We start from the raw sequence: 17948 nt of genomic DNA on the forward strand, positions 1-17948 counted from the left end.
CATAGATTTGGCACCTAGGCTAGATCACCAATTGCCCAAAGGAAGAAATTCTCACTCATTAATATACTTTGAATGGCATAAAATGTTGTTGGAGCAAATTAAAAAGGCCAGGCTTGTGTATGTGTGTTTGCCTGAGTAAGCTCTTACACCAGATGAAAATGCAGTTATTTTGGAACAGTTGGCTAATTGTCTTGGTCCACAATTAAAGTGTTTTTATGTGGAGCTGAGATAGGATACAACCTCGTTGACCAAAAACAAGCCACCTCACATGGCCTTAAAGAAAACCAGTTGTGTTACATAAGCTAATACATTTCACTTTTAATTTGACGATGTATTGCATTGTTGTGATTGTTTTTGATGCAGAGGATTCGTATGCTTTGTTCATTATACAATAAGTGTCAGGGGCTGGGTCTGTGACACAGCATATTGAGTTTATTTTTGTATTTGTGATTTCTTATGTTCAGTTGAAAGGATGTTAAGTTCTGGAGTTTTAAGTCTAGTTTAGGTTCTTCTGTGTCTCCTTAGTTATGAGTCTTTCCTGTCTCTATGTGGTCTGTCTTGTCCTCAGTGTTGTACTTTCACTTATCCCTGTGCGTTTGTCTCGCCACGTGTTTTACGTCTCAAGTGTCTAGCTGGTGTTGTCATGTCTACGTTTCTCATTGTTTCCTGTTTTAGTTTTGAAAAGTCTGGTGTTTCCATGTTTCATGTGTTTAGTTTTACTTCCCCCACAGTGTCATTTTGTTTATTCCAGTCAGCTGTTTCCCCATGTGTTTCCACTTCCCCTGATCACCTCCTGTGTGTATTTAGTCTGTGTTTTCATTCGGTCTTCGTCAGGTCGTCCGTGTTTCCTCCCACCACGCCGTGTCAGTGCCTGTGTTTCATGATTCTGCTCAGGTCATGTTTATGTTTCATGTTCTTGTTTCTTCCTCATTATAGTTTCTCAGGTCAGAATCTTGTTCATGTCTAATGTCATAGTTATCTCAGTTTAGTTCTCCTAGTTTAGGTTTTAGTTTTAGTTCTCGCCGCTTGTTCGCCTTGCTTTGCTTTCGTATTCATGTTTTTTCAGCCTAACAAACGTTTCGCCTTTTGTTTACACTCAGTTCCGTCTCCTTCCGTGTCTGCACCTGGGTCCTCCTTCTCACTCCCACACAGTCACTTTTATGAAGAATGTGACAATAAGTTATGCAGTGATAGCGCTTTCTGCTTTTTCTAGTGATCTCTGGGTTGCTTTGCATTAGCATCACATGCTTGATGACCTCTGTGATTATAACCCTTCTTTCTTGTTTTCATCCTCTCCTCTCCCCAATGTCTCCTCTCCCCTTTATGTCACTAGGTGAACCTGCAGTGGCCAGAGAGAACAACTGTCTCAATGCTGCTAAGGCCTGCAACCTGAACGACACGTGTAAGAAGTACCGCTCGGCCTACATCAGCCCCTGTACCAGCCGCGTCTCCACAGCTGAAGTCTGCAACAAGAGGAAGTGCCACAAGGCCCTGCGGCAGTTCTTTGACAAGGCAAGGCACTTCTGATACGAGCTTATCAAAAAACAAACAGAAAGAAAAAGAACACACACACTGGAGGTTTTCCAAATGACTGATATCTGATAAAAGCTGAATGTCCAGCACAAAGGACCTGCTTCAAAAGAAAGAACGATTTTGAAGTGCATAAGTTTGAGGGGTTGTCAAACTCACAATAAATAATCATGTGGGTCTTTTTGTTCAGGGTATGCTATTCCAGCGCCAAGCTTTGACATTGATTCAGTCATAAAACACAAAAGATGTTTTTGCTGTCTGTTCCATATTGTGAAAAATGATGTGAAGCATTGTAATTACAACCCAGCTTCTGTGATGCCCCTTTTTGAATAACTTTACTTGGCACTGCTTCTGCAAAGCAACAAGATGAATAAATAGAAATGTTACAGAGAAAGTGTGACATTGTTAATCTTTGTGTGATGTATAATTTTTCTTTATTTTATCATAATAGAGATGTCTTTGCGTAAAGAGCCTTGAGCGTTAGGCTTTTCTTTGTGTTGGAGATTAAAGTATCATTACATTCTCCTATTGTGGTCCGATTGTCATTTGTTACATCTACATTTTCTTTCAACTTGAACGTCAGATTTGATTGATGCTTTATTGAAGCGATGTTAAACCATCTTGCTGCAAATGAGCTGCAGCAAGGTGAGTTTGTACCAATAAATACTGAATAAAGTTAGGAGCAGTTAAAAAAAAACAACAACAACAATCCATCAAAACGAATAGAAAACAGCTACTTCAGACCACATCAAGAAAGAAATCCAGAAAATGTGTCTAAAGGCACAGACGGTACAACATGTAGCCCAGAATAATGCTAAAATATGAGTAATAATGCGGGTCTTAATAAAGGAATTAATTTCTATCCTTAATGTCGTGGTTTCTTTTGCCACACAGGTTCCTCCCAAGCACAGTTACGGCATGCTATTCTGCTCATGCCCGCTCAGCGACCAAACCGCATGCTCTGAAAGGAGACGTCAAACCATCGTTCCTGTCTGCTCGTACGAAGAGAAACAGAAACCCAACTGTCTGGAGCTGCAGGCATCCTGCAAGACCAACTACATCTGCAAGTGAGGAACCCCTTTTTATGTCAATATGGTCAATAAGTACCAGATATACTGTAACTTGGATGCCATGTGATGCCATGGTTTATTTCTGAGATAAATGCTGTGTGCTCTGGATATTAACTGTGTTTTTTAAGCTGGCATTAGATGCAAATCGACGATGTAGGATATGCAGGAAAAGCGATTTGTGATCAACTGTGTAACTAGTTTTCATCATGTGGTAGCATCCTGTGCCTATCAGTCAAAACCATAGGCTAACCATGGCTCTTTTAAGGGTTACCCTTCTGTTTGGTGAGGACGCACTATATATGTGCAAGCTTGGAAAAAAGATCAGTATCATTTTGTGTTTTGGCTCTTTGATGAACAAGGCAGCTGCCTGTACACAGTGCACTGACATACTGTCGTTCCTTATATAGAGAAATGGAACAAAACCTCCAACAGTATAACTAAATAAAAAAACTGTATGTCCTCACTTAGAGGGAAATTTCACCGAAAGTGGCTTGCGGCAAATATGCTTTGACCTCGGCTTTACTCTAATCTTAACTCACAGAGCCTAAAATCGAATTCTTTACAGTGTGCAGACAAGCTTTCTGTCTGCAAATCTGAGGCAAGTCCCCACTTTGTGAAACACATTTGTGCATTAACATGCCCCATAGACACCTCTTTACATTGTGTAGTAGTCAGTGTAGCACCAGCAGTAATAAATTGTCTGCCTTTATGCCTCAAGTCTCAGACTCACACCCACGTACACTGTAGGGTTCCTGCATTAAGAGTCAGAAAAGAGTAATTCAGTGATGGACATCTGACACTGCCCTCACTAGTGTGTGTGTATATGTGGTTATGCAGTCTCCGGAGGCTTGAGCCAGCAGTCTTGTGGGTCTCTGGGATTAAATGGAGGCATTAGGCATCATAAATGAGCTCCATTTGGACTGTGGCCTCAGGTCTCCCTCCCTCTCGCCTCACCCTCTGTCTCTGCTTAACAGCAGGCAGCAGTAGTAAATTTATACTGCAAGTTTCTCTTCTTCCGTCCATCTTTCTCCCAATGGAACTCTCCTATGAAGGACCGAAGATGCCAGAATTTAGTTTATTATACTAAGAATTCAATGTAAATTTTCTGCATTTATTTTTGTATAAGGTAATTTTTTAAAGTGATTACAGAAATATAGAAAGATACTGAATTTGGAGGGTTTTAGGACATTAGTATGGTGGATGCAGAGGAAAAGGATGCATATATAAATACTTTTTTTTCAAATTCTTTGACTTGTCATTTTATTAATATTGATAAACGTAAATCAAAAACGAAACACAATGAATGGCTGCATTTATTTTTATGTTGTTGTAACATATTTACATATTCAGTCATTTATCTTTTTTTCTTCATTTTTGATTTTGGCAGCTTCAACCCTCCATACACTCAATCCATCACACATATGCTCAGGGCTTGAACAACAGGTCTCACTGCAGCACGGCTTCCTCCCGGTCCATTTGTCAGTTAGCACAGACAGATTAAAGCCATGCATTTCCACAAGTTCCCTCACCATATGTCAGGTGTAGTATGCTGGCTGCTGTTGACAGCTCTCGCCAGGCACTGCTCAGCTCTGCACCAGATTGGTGTGATAAGACGGATCACACTGCAAGTGCAGATACAACCCCATGTCCAAAAAAACTATCCATCCATCCATCCATCCATCCATTCGCTTCCGCTTGTCCTTTTCAGGGTCGCTGGAGCCTATCCCAGCTGTCATAGGGCGAAAGGCGGGGTACACCCTGGACAGGTCGCCAGTCTGTCGCAGGGCCAACACACAGGGACAAACAACCATTCACACTCACATTCACACCTAGTGACAATTTGGATTAATCAATTAACCTATCCCCACAAGCTGCATGTCTTTGGACGGTGGGAGGAAGCCGGAGTACCCGGAGAGAACCCACGCAAACACGGGGAGAACATGCAAACTCCACACAGAAAGACCCCGGTCTGATGGTGGAATTGAACTCAGGACCTTCTTGCTGTGCGGCAACAGTGCTAACCACCGTGCCACCGTGCTGCCCAAAAAAACTAACAGGAACAAAAGAGAGAGAGGGAGGAAAAAGGATACACTGCTTTGCAAATCATTTGAACTGTATCTGGATGCGTGAAACTAGTATAAAGAGCATCTTAAATGCTGAAAATGAGAAATACTAAACATGCTCATTTTGAATTTGATGAATACAACCCAGGCTGTCCATCAAGTCCTTGAAAACCTAACATCTCATGTTTGGCATGAACTTGGTCAAACTCACTTATATTACAAAGATCAACTTTACTTGGGCATTGTAATATTCTTCAATGACTTTTTTGTTCCTAGTAAATCAAACAGAACACCACTGAATATATTTCACATTTGATCAAATATTGAACTAAAGACGATCTTTGGTGTCCAGTTTTTAAATTCCTTCGAAGTCACTACAGGTATTAAACAAGTCCTAACAAACACGCACACAAATTAAGCAAGAGTAGTTGGTGGAGACCAATTATTGCACATTCAGCATACCACCTTTGAATTTTATGTGCAGTTTTGGCTATTGTTGTTGCTTTTACTCAGCAACAGTGCAGGAACACAAGCTATGCGAAGCTTTTTACTGACATTTAAAACCATTTAACAGTATTTTACCAAAAAAAAAGCATTTGGAAAAAATGTGTCATACTTACTTTAAAAAAATGTACAAAAAATGTGAAAATCTATCCAGTAACATCTGCTGTTTTGTGCAAGTAACTTTTGATTTTCTGACCTGTTCTGACCGTGTTGGGAAATGTCTCAGCTTAGTTTGACGTTTTAACAGTAGTGAGAGGATTTATAGCCGAAACTGCACCAACACACCAAGATGGTTAAAGATGTTTGAGTCTGAAGGTGTTAGCTTTGTGTCAAAGAGCCACTATATCACACGTAATTTCACTTCAAATTGTGAATTCCTTGGGACTACAAACACCATTTCAATTTCACAAACCACTGCACCTGGTGCAAAAGTGTAAACAAACATTTTTGAAGGAGGTAAATGAAACAGAACAGACTGGGCGGAGAATAGTCCGTAGCTTCATTCATTCCAGGATACAAACCAGCCGCAGCATAAAGGGTCATCTTACTGCACTGAAGTCAGCCATTAAGAAGGCTAATTGAATTGAGACAAATGACTTCCAGTGGACACTAATTTCAACCGGGCCTTTTGCTGCTCATTTACAGTCGCATTGGCCGTCTGAACTTATCTGCTGGAGCTATAATCACAAAATAGTTTTTGATCTGTGTGTGTTTTAGGTCACGACTCGCTGACTTCTTTGTCAACTGCCAGCCGGAGCCCCGCTCGCTGTCAGGCTGCCTGAAGGAGAACTATGCAGACTGCCTCCTTGCCTACTCGGGTCTGATTGGTGAGTTCGCTCGATTGTGACCGGTCAGGTTTGACTCGGGATTAACTGCAGTTTCTAAGATCTTGAAATATGAGAATTTGCTTAAGACATTGTTAAAAATGCAACACAGCTTTGACATGAAGAACCAAGCTGTAATTTTTTGTAGCTATCTCACTCACAACGTGGACCAATCCCACTCTTGATTTCTTCCCGACAACAGTTACTGCAACACTCGAGATTTGGTCCTCTCAAGTCGCCAAACCTGACCACGCATACACACACTGTCCACACAGCGCCAATTCATTCTGCCTACTGCAAAACAAAATGGCCTGTTCTGGACTGCAGCCAGCACAAGGGAACAATCCATTGGGGGAGTGAGAAATCACTGACTGAAGCTATTTACTTTCCCTCGCAGAGAGAGAGCCTATTCTTCACTCCACCTTCTCTGCATTCTGCTTCCTGGAGAAACTCCACCAGACTGCGTTTCTCTTGTAGAAAATAAAAATCATCACTGCTAAACATTTATCATCAACACAGCACGATGATGATACCTGATATTTTGAAGGCTTTAAATTTTTATTTTATTTTATTTTTTTAATTGGTAGTTAGCAGCTCATTCAGGGTTGAACAGTTTACAATAAAGCCTTGTTTATGGACCACATTTGTTACTGAAAATAATCAGTGAATCATTCTATCATCTTTCTCCAGGTACTGTCATGACTCCCAACTACCTGCGCTCACCCAAAATCAGTGTCTCTCCCTACTGCGACTGCAGCAACAGCGGCAACAATAAGGATGAGTGTGACAAATTCACTGAGTTCTTCACAGAGAACACCTGCCTACGTAAGTTTTCCTCTTGTGCTGCTCTACTTTGACCAGCTGTTATCTGTTCAATTTTCTTTTTTGACTGTGGATTAGTCTTAGCAGCTCTTCTGAGTTCTGTGTCTGTCTGTTTTCACCTACTCTGCTCTGCTGGTCATATTCTTGTTGTGCACTTTTATCCCTTCCTTTCTTTCCAGTATCTCCTTCTTACCAAATATATCCCATTGCCATGCTTGCATTGTTATCCAGCAGCATAACAGAAAAAAAGCCAGTCATATTGCACCAGAGTGTCTCAATGTGTAGCAGAACTCCTGCTCCAGATCTTTGACAGAAAGAGGCTTTTCCATCTAAACCCTCTTACGCAATGACTTTAATTAACAAACCTACTTGAAGTCACACATACGCACACACACGCACACACAGTCGTGTTTTCATATCTTAGTGGGGACATTTAATTGACAAAATGATTTCCCTAGCTGCTGACCCTAACCCTAAGCATCGAAAATGAATGCCTAACACTAACCCTTAGCATAAATGGAACCATAGCCTAATTGTAACCTTGACACTAAAACCACTTTTGGAGTCTTAAAAATGTCTTCAAACTCATGGAGACGGGAAAACTCTCTCGCGCTCTCTCTCTCTCTCTTCCACATACATTCAGTGTAAACACACCTGTTTCTAACCAGATTAATATGGGTCTGTGCACATGTAAGCCAGCCTCACTTTGAGTTTCCTTGTAATCTAAACTGGTTCTGCTCCTTCTGTTTTGATACTACACTCAGTGGCAGTCAGCTGCTTCTTTCCTCCCCAACACAGTTTAAGTGTAATGTGATTCCTAATTGATTCCTCTACGGAGGTCAGGAGACAGGGTCACAGCTGGAAGACAATCTCCCTCAAGGACACCCATGCTGGATGAGCATATGTGCTCACCGAGCAGCTGGAAAATGAAGGCAGTGTGGAACTGTAGACTGCAGTTTCTGTAGCAGCCACTTGAGGTTGGCTCTAAAAGTGAGTACATTTCCACACATTCCCATGTTTAACCTCCTAGGACCTGGCGTCCACATATATGGACATCACATTTTGGGTTATTTAGCCCAAAATACTCACTTTTGCTCTACAAGGGCCTGATATCCACTTATGAGGACATACTGCCACTGATCTATCGAAATTTTAAACGAATATCCTCATTGTGGCTCTCATTTATCTTAGAAACAAAAATCAGGTTAAAAAGAAAAACCTGGTAATTCTTTGTTTTTACTTTCATCGGGTCCCAATATGCCCAAATATCAAAGAGAAATTAAAAAATGCATGTCGTGGAAGAGTTTGGGTCTTAGGAGGTTAAATACCCATCTTAGCAATATTAAAAAGCACATTTACAGCTGGTTCTAAAATATGGGTTTGGCCTAATGGTGTGTAGATGTTTTTAAAATCCCTCTAGACACTTGAGTTGTGAAAGTGGTTGGTTTTGGATTACAGGTGTCTTGATCCAGGCAGGTGTAGGTGGCAGCTCTCTGCTAGGCTTCCTCTTTCCTGAGCCCAAACCACTTGACCATTCTGTGGTTCCTTTTAGAGCGTTTTAGATGCTGTTGTCACTTTTATGCTTCAGTTTTTGTGAGTGAAATTGTAATATTTCATTGGTTTGCTATTTTGCACTAATTGCCAGATATGTGTGCTTGAGTGTGCCGTCATAGGTATAATGCAACTAACAATAATAGCTTTACTTGGGAACTTGGCATGCAACCCTCTCGTTCAAATGCTATTCCAAAAAACTGACATGGCATGCAGAGGCTTCAAAATGCAGAGTCTTAAACAAATGTTTATCCTCATGGTGTCACCGTATTTCAAGAGAGAGGGAGAGCAAGGCAGGGCAGCATCATAAGGGGAAGCATAACAGCTGACTCAGGAAAGAGGAATGCAGGAACAGACACACAGTGGACTAATAACTCAACAAGAACCAGGAGGGAGCAGAAAACAGGTGAAAACAATCAGGTGAACTTAAAATTGGAAAATGTTTTCATTTAATCAGCAAAGATTTTGATGAGACAGTGTCGCTGCCATCTCCTGCTTTAGTTATAAAGTATGTTTAATGTAGCTTCTGATGTGTGGTAGCTGGTATGACATGGGTTAAGTGTTGATAAAAACAAATCTCCTATTAAAGATTCCAGCTTTTCTTGCGCTCTGGAATTTTACTTTAAGACACTTTTAATTGGCATTTTGGTTTAAATTATGTCGGCAAGCAAAAATCAGTTAAAATTGCAAATTGTTATTTATGTGATTGAAAAAAAAAATTAAACATATCAAAATAAAACTTGGTTGTTGTTTCAGTAATGCGGCCTCTGCATTGCTTATATAGTTCAGAGTAGGTTAAGAACCTATCCCAACTCTAACAGGGCAAGAGGCTGAGTACATCCTGACAAGTAGCCAGTCCATCAGACGGCTGTCATGTCAGCTTTACGATAAGAATGTTGAACTCTATAAATGCTAAACATGGTACTTACTCCCACTGTGTTGTAGATGGTAACCCAGCTCTCATCATCACTGGTGAATGAGCCTCGGTATAAAAGTGGGGTTCCTTTGAAAGAGAAGTGGAGGTTCATTAAAATTCCCATACAAGTACATTTTTCAGGACTATGTCAGTGGCATTTACAAATAGCAGCCATTGTTGACGTGGTCCAGCAGTGCACCAGGAGGATTTGAAAGTTATGTTTCCTGGGCGGAATTGCGTAACTTTATAATCACATCTCATACGCTGCCATTAGCTGTGTTTCTGGTCACAGGGTAGATATTAATTCAATATTTAACTGTCCTTCAGTTCTTTTTCTAATCTCTGCCAACTCCCAGTGAGAATATCTGTCTTATCAGCTGCTGAAGGTCCCTCTGTATTCACCAGCTTGATCCTGATGTACAGTGTAATGTACAGTGTTTTTTGTTTTTTCCTGAAAAAGCCTCGAGTGGCAATTTGAATGAGTTAACACTACTTGCAGCTTCTTTGAAATCTTGTTCACGTTGCTGTGGTACAAGCAGCTTTAACCTGTCACTGGGTGAAAGTTGGTCTGAATGATGAATTAGTTTTGTGCAACATAGCACAGATTGACCACTATCTATTTGCAGCTGTCAAGATGTACAGTCACCTTAATTAAAAATTCAGTATTCGATTGATGAAGCAATCAACCACGAGACCCGTGTGGCAAGCAGTCAATTGGGCAGGGTGTTCATGCGTGGGTGTGTGCTGTAGAAAGTGGTGTGCATTGAAGACAATGAGCTGTAGTCACAATGAGGGGAATGAGTTGGTGCCGGTTGTTCGGCTCTACATGAGCAGAGTGGGTGGTTTGATTTTCCTCTGTCAGAATGGCAGTTAGCAGATGAGAAAACACCAACAAGAGGCAGCCTCGTTTTCACCAACTCTTCGCTCTTTCACGCTCTCATTTGTCTTCTCCTCTTCTATTATCTTTTTCCCCTCCCTCTTCTTGTTTTCTCTACTCCGTTGTCTTTTTACCAGTCAGGGTTAACAAGGTTCCTCTGCTCTAGATAATAAGGGCCGCTGCAGTCGGCGTGCGTGTGTGTGAGTCTGCACCCAGTTAGTGCACGTGGGAGACATGAAACGTATTGTAAGTCTTTGCTTCTGCGTGCTGGCATGATTTTGTGTGTTCAAGTGTCATTGTGAGATTTCCAAGATCAAAGGGGGTTAACGTGGGTTAAAACACACCCTCTATATTTACTATTTGCTTTTATTCACTGGGGAAGTTGAACATAGTTCAAAGTGAGAAGGAATACGCCTCCTCTGACTCTTCATTATTAGTCTCAGTTCTCCCTTTTTCTTCACTGCTCCCTTATTTTTCCCATTACAACCCTTTCTTTTTCCCTTGTTCTCCAGCTCATGCTTCATCCCACTTCTGTCTGCTCATCCCAACTCTTTGTCTCCATCTCCATCCTTTCATGCCTTCCCTCCTTCTGCTCTCATTAGGCTTGCTCAGCAGTAAGTGGAACTGACAACTCTGACGATCTTGACACACACCAGCTACAGGGTCATGGCTAGAAAGTAACTTGAGGAAGGACAAAGACTAGACAAAAAGACAGAAAAGAGGATTTTTTGAGCATTACATTGGTTTGTATCTTTCTAAGCTTCTGACTTCCTTAAATGTGTATGTTTTGTTGTGTGAGCTTTCAGAGTATTGAGGTTGATTATAGCACACACCTCCTTCTGCATTCCTATCCTGTAATTTTTTTATACAGCTTCTCGGTTATTGTGTGACCCACCCCCAGGTTCGGATCCGCTGCTTTAATATTCTCAAGGAGACACTGTAACTTTAATATATTCAAAGCTTTTTTAGTGTAATTCCTCCCTGTTTCCTGCATATGCAAAGGTCACGCCGTCCAACATAATTCTAGTATTACAACAATCCATGTACATGTAAAGTGAGATAAAGTGGTAATGTAGACATCTGCATGAGGCAAACTCATACTACTAACACCAATATCTGCTGCAGTGGGAAGATGATATCATGTTTGTTCTAGTGCACATTGCCGTTTGCATTGATGAAGGTTAAATCATTGTTTGTCCTAGTGTTTTAGAAAGGTTTATTTGAAAGAGATTTGCTACTTAGTGTATATAAAAAGGCTTCCGGTTTAATTTGACTCATTCATTTGGATACTGGAGTTATGCACGTGGCTGTTTGCTGTTTACTAGTCATCAGTTCTGCCTGTTTGAGTCACTGAACTGGACGTCTTGTGTTTGTGGTTTTAGTCGTTTTTTATTAATGAAGTTATATCAGGTATAATATGGTTTTCTGTGTGGTGTAGCCCAGCGGTCCCCAACCCCCGGGCCTTGGACCGGTACCGGTCCGTGAGTCGTTTGGTACCGGGCCGTGAGAGTTGAGGCTCAGGTGTGAAATGTATAGTTTTTATCGGTTTTCAGCGTTATTTTGTTATCGTTTTTATCATTAACTTGGTTTTCCTGGGTCTTTTCACGTGTGTTATGAATAAATCTTCTTTTTTCGGTACCGGTACTAGTTTTATTTTGTTGTATTCATCCGCGACACCTTAAAGGCCGGTCCGTGAAAATATTGTCGGGCATAAACCGGTCCGTGGCACAAAAAAGGTTGGAGACCGCTGGTGTAGCCCACTCAAAAAGTCTGTGAATTTCTTTTTGATTAACCTGTTTAGTTTGTTACTTTGCACTAATTGGCAGACATGCTTAACAACCCTGCTTTCTAGCTTTAGCTGATAATTTAACGCTCTACGTTCTCACTGCGGCCATTTTTCTTTTCAGAAAAACAGCATGGGTGCATATTAAAGGCTGATGCTGAAACTTTAGAATGTGGAGTCCAAAACCAGCGGGTGACATCAAACTGGCCACATAAATCTCATACAGTCAACAGTATCTGAAAACTAATGTACTGAATATATTTTGTTTGGTATGCCACAGAGTCATTTTTATGTATCCTGAGTAAATAGTAGCAGGACTTCCATTAGCTCTGTATCAAATGTGTTGAGGAAAGCCAAAGGCTCAGTGTCTTTAGGTTTATTATGCAAATATGCTCAAGGATTGATGCTTTGCCCTTAACATAATACTTTCTCTTCTTGAAGTTTAATCTGTAGGAAGTGAAGTGAAACCATAGAAATTGTGTGGTAGTGTGTGAATGTCAGAGGTACGAGTGTGAACTTGCCCAGTGTCACCTTAGTGAATAATATGCTCATGTTGGTTAGTGTGCTGATGACATTTTCACTCACAATGAAAGCTACACATGCTATTTTACATAAGTACAAAAAGGTTTTGTTTTTCATTCAAGATAAGAAGATCAAATATTGATTAACTGCTATTTTGCAAATGCTGGTAAGCAAACAGCTCTGATGCTTAAAATGTGGTATTTTGCAAAAATAATTTGCATAACACCTAGCTGTATTTGCATTTATAATGTTTTAGAGAAGATTAGCTTGTATTTTGTTTTTCAGTTTTGGTTGTTGTCTAATTTTGAGAATGGGAACTATTATCCTCATTGCCAACTCACGAGAGTGACTTTGCATGATGCACACATCAAAATCATCATTGGTTCCTTTTCCTTGTGCAGCCACTCACTTGATCTTCTGACTGAAAGAAACTGTTTTAGTGCTACTTTTGCACTAATGTTTAAAATGACTATAGTATGAAATTCTGCTCTTAGTGTGATTTTAAAATGGAAAAAAAAAACTCGAATCCTTAGTATTTGGCTTATACACATACTGACCTCAATATTTAAAACTGTGGTCATGTTTAATATGCGCATCCACTGTTGTAACTGTAGATATATTTACAGATATTTGTATGTGAGCTCTTCCAACAGAAACTAAGGAAATATCAATAATCCTTTTTTTAATCTCTGAACAAAGTTTTTATTTCTTTCTACAATAGCATGCTGAATAATTAGTCAAAGACGTCACCTTGCCAAAAACACTTCAAATGAGTGGAAATGTCAGAGAGGAGCCAGGAAAAAACACAGGTTCCAAAACATTGTATATCTAAAAATAAGGAGTGGAGTGAGCACACATGCAGGTCTGATGTCCTGTGCCTTAATTTGACATGTAACCTGTTTTTCACGCATGCTCACTGTGCTGCGAGTGTGTTTTGTAATTAGGCCTTAGGTGAGGAGACAGACAGAAGAGACAAAAAAGAGCCCATCAACACCTCCAATATCCCCATCAGCCTTCTGCTGTCTCGACACAAAGCTACCAGCTACGCAATCGCATACACACACATCGGCGAAAAATTAAATATTCACGTGCTTGAGCAGAGCCGCACGCATCAGGGCTGCAGGATATTGACAAAAATTACTTGTTTTGTGCTGAATATTGCATCTCCAAAAATTAATGCCAGCCAATTTCTTCAGCTACCGCATCTCTTGTGAAATGTTAAACAAATATGTTGAGGGAATAATATTTTGCATTGTCACTGTCAAAATGAAAGGTACACACAGAAAAGGCATGTCTATTGTTATAGCTAATAATAAATAAAACACAATCATAGCCTTTTTTTTTTCTGCCATTATATGTGATTTCTACACTGATAAAACTAAACTAAACAAAAAAGTAGTTTTGTTTAAGTTGTGCCAAATCACAACAACGACCTTCACAATAAAGTTCTATAGAATCTACATTAATGAAAACATTATGCTGTTTGTCTGTGTCAGAGATCTTTCTCTTACCAGAGCTCACTTTGGCAAGGCACATCAAGTGAAGAAGCCTCTGGGTTTGCTTAGTTCGAGATTACTAGTCACATTTATTAAATCTGCAGACTGGAACTAACTCAAAGGTTCTTTCTAGGTCATGGGGAGTTCAATTGGAAATCAGTTTCTCAGGAGGAAGGAAAGGAAAGACCAGAGGAGCGGAAGATCGTGATTTGTTCAGTGGCTTCAAAGAAACTCTGTTTAAATCTAAGTCATTTATCTTTCACCATTTTCTTTACATGGACTATTCAAACAGATCAGAACAAAATCTGATTGCATAAAATTCCATAAAATATCCTTAAAATCCAGACTTTTCTAATGCATGTAGCCAGAGGTAAACATTTTGAGAACATTATCACCTTCTGAGATGCCAGGCACACACCGAGGATCCCATCATTCCTCTTGCACAAGAAAACGAGTAGATTTGGGTCAGCAGGAATTAGGGGACGCTGTCTTGCTGTGTTCAGAAAAGACTACGAGGATTGTTTCTCTCAGATCTGATATCAGCCATTCTTCAGTTTTCACAAATTAATTTTGCTAACACGGCTGCTGGTACTCCTTTGGTCCTGCAAAGAAACAACCGGTCTAAAGGATGCCACTCTACAAAGGCCTGGAATTGAATCAGCAAATTTACAGGTCTGCAGGCTGAAACAGGTTCACTTGGTTTTTAGATCCTCCTTTAAACTGGTTATGGATGTGTGTCCATATTCTCTTTAATGGAGTGAATGTTTCCTGAACTACTGGAGAAAATAAAGCCTCATTTTCTCCAGAAGCAACAACATAGACTGGTGTCAGCATCATATTCAGATACAAGGCAAATCACCAGGCATATATGTATTAGTCAGTATGAGCTTTCTTACTATAATACAAAAAATATCTGTCTTTATGTATGTATGCTTATTTCTCCTCAAACCCCTGCTACACCATCTGTAACTCAGCAACTAAATGTCATTATACTAATTTTTTATCATTTTTATGTTCAAAGTAACAACATTACTGTGTGTTACATTACATCATTTCACAAATGAACTTATCAAGTCCAGCTGGGTGTATTTAAGGACTTTATGCAAAGTTTTTAATGTCAAACGTTGACTGATCTTTTTAATGTATTTAATGCATTGCAAGTTATTGCAGGTGCAGGTTAATGACATGTTATACCTTAAGGTACATGAATCTGCAACCATGAATCTGCTTTTACTCTCAAATATAGATCTTTTATCATTAATGAATTATGATGGATCTTTTTTAATACAGATATATCTCAATAAGAGCTAGAAAAGACTGATAGGTTATTCTGCTAATAAAACACATTTTATTTTAAACTTAATTGCAGCACTTTATTTTAGCTCCCCTCTAAAAGCAACACTGCGTTTCTGCATTGATGCTCTATGTAGGCAATCAATTTTAAACACAGATTATAGTAATAATTTACACTAATATTTATATAAATTTGTCTCACAACTGCGTTTTTAATTTTTGACGTTGGATTTGTCAAAGAAAATTGCGGAAACCAACAAACCTGAACATGCAATATGAAAATACTGCATGCTGTTCATCATACCGACATAATCACGTGTCTTTGCACATGTAAGTATGAATATTTGAGTGGGGTTAAAGAGCAGTTATGCAGATCAGCTCTTCCTTCCTTTACCACAGTTTTCAGGGTCATAATTCACTGTTGGAGGGAAGAATATCATTACGTTCAAACAGCAGCTCTGTAAGGCTCAGCTTCCCTCTGATGTGTGTGTATATGCATGTGTGTGTGTTTTACATCAAAGCCATAGAAGGCTATTAATAGGGTTGCTAATGGACTCTAATGGTAAATAGCCACATCAGCACTCAGGTTTTTGACGGTGTGGTGAATTTATAATGGAGGGAAGTGATAACAAAACTTAAGTACCCACTAACTCTCCTATAATTGTGGTTTGGGCAAAATACAGTTTTACTTTTAACACGGGGATTATCGTGCATTTGAGCCATGAAATAACTTAACTTACCTGGATTTGGTTTTCTGGACAGGAAACCTATAATCATTTCTTTTCTTCCCTTTGTAGGTAACGCCATCCAGGCCTTCGGGAATGGAACTGATGTCGGGGTGTGGCAGCCCATGTCCCCCGTCCAGACCACCACCTCCATCACCACCCCCTACCAAAGAAACCGTGAACGCAACCCCAACACCATTGACAACCACATTAACACAGACCCTGCAATCTATCACTTCTGCGGCAGCCTACAGGTGGGTCACACACGCAGGTTAGCTTGACCAGATGTCCCACATATCCAGCCAATCTCCAACATTTTTTATTGTGTCTAGTTTTCAAAGATCAACACTGCAGGAGCGGTACTATTTTTTTTTTTTAGTCTGGGTTTATCCAGTGGCTTTGAAGATGGCAGGGAAGGCTGTCATCCTGCAGGTCAACCTGTCATCATCTTTTGCCTCCAATGCTGCCCCTCAAAAATTGCAAACTACCACAAAGCGAGCCGGCAAGGAGTTTTCAGGGGGATTTTATAGAGGCTATCACAAAGAAAATTAAATAGCACTATAAGAAGGAAAAAAATGACTGCTGAAGTCTGTAAGAAAATGATTCTCAGACCTTTTTTTTCCCTTTTTCCCGGTGTTATTTCTCAGTTAGACACCATATGACACCATACATGTGAGTCTCACATTTGAGGTTATACATATCAAGATTGAAACCCTCCTTCAGCATGCCCCAAATTTATTTTTGCTGGATTCTAGTCAATGTAGCACAGGTGCAAGATAGTTTTACTTTGTAAAAAAGGACTTTTTTTTTCTAAAAGGTATTAAAGTTTCCTTCTTTTTTATCTGACCTGATAATCTGCAACTCTTTGGTAAATGTCATTTCTCTCTCTCTAATTAATATTCTAAAAAGAATAATCTTATATAACTTTGGTTCATAGTATTCTCCTCATTGTCGTGTGAAGACCACCCCCCTAGATCCATGAGTACTGTAGTACAAATAAATGTGGGGTGTTGTCCTTACTGCCAAATAGACTGAGAATACCAGCTAACATCTGCAGCTTTACTCAACATTACGATTCTTTTAATTGTCATATTGCCAGGTTGGTACTAAAAAGTTGCCGATGGGGATATGGAGGGAGATTTTCCTCTTAGGTCAAATCAGAGATTATATTGTATTAAGTGGACAGGAATATTTTCTCTAGTGGGATTATTCATGTTTACCCCCTATGTAGATTTCTAGGCGTGCCCCTTCATTAACTGACACACTCCTGTGTGTATCTATGCATTTATCCACATATTCCCTAATTTGGCCTGTAAGGCTCTGAAACTGTCAGTCTGTCCTTTGGAGCAGCTTCTTCTGCACTACAGGAACAACAGTTATCTGGCTGACTAAATGGAGGGATCAGTCCTGAACACTGGTGACGGGCTCTTCCTGGGTCAGGGAGGAAATGAGGATAACACTGTGATTACCAGCAGAGAGATGACAGAGCCTCAGAGGGCCGTTTCACATATAACGATACCACAACCCAATGCAGCAGCATGCAACTGTTAAAGTTATTGTTTACAGGCACTTTCACCTTAATCGTTTCTTTTTGTGAATAGAAATCTTAACTGTAAACACCATGTTTTATCCTTATCTTATATTTGCACATGATGTGCCTGTTTCGGCCGTTTCTGAATAGTTTTGGTTTCGTCTTTGTAATACCGCTAAAAATCCACAGTCAGCAAATTTTAAAGAGGATAAACTCCACTTAACAAAATTAGCTTCGTTTTTAAAAACCCAGCCTTTGAACCCAGCCTTTCATAAATTGATTTTTTTTCTTTTCTGCTGTTTGAGAGAAACTGAACAAGTGCTAGACAATTATTAACATTGTTTTTTAGACTGTTTATTTCCACATTCAGTGGACACACACAACATTACGATTCACTGGGAGACGTGTTTCTGGCCACCTGTAACTGGGACTCCCAAAAGC

The 17948-nt window shown here is 39.9% G+C and overlaps 1 protein-coding gene across 2 annotated transcripts in view; it reads left to right on the plus strand.

Moving 5' to 3' along the window:
* The window catches only part of gfra1a (gdnf family receptor alpha 1a), a 105653-nt gene that overhangs the window by 75432 nt on the left and 12273 nt on the right, over window positions 1-17948 (plus strand). For both annotated transcript variants that reach the window (XM_004553539.4, XM_004553540.4), the window contains 5 exons: window positions 1334-1512; window positions 2425-2597; window positions 5885-5994; window positions 6682-6816; window positions 16049-16230. In XM_004553539.4, the coding sequence (XP_004553596.1) occupies window positions 1334-1512; window positions 2425-2597; window positions 5885-5994; window positions 6682-6816; window positions 16049-16230 (779 nt within the window). The remainder of the gene's footprint in view (window positions 1-1333; window positions 1513-2424; window positions 2598-5884; window positions 5995-6681; window positions 6817-16048; window positions 16231-17948) is intronic.

Source organism: Maylandia zebra, linkage group LG13 (genome assembly GCF_041146795.1).
Source record: "Maylandia zebra isolate NMK-2024a linkage group LG13, Mzebra_GT3a, whole genome shotgun sequence".
NCBI classification, from domain to species: domain Eukaryota; kingdom Metazoa; phylum Chordata; class Actinopteri; order Cichliformes; family Cichlidae; genus Maylandia; species Maylandia zebra.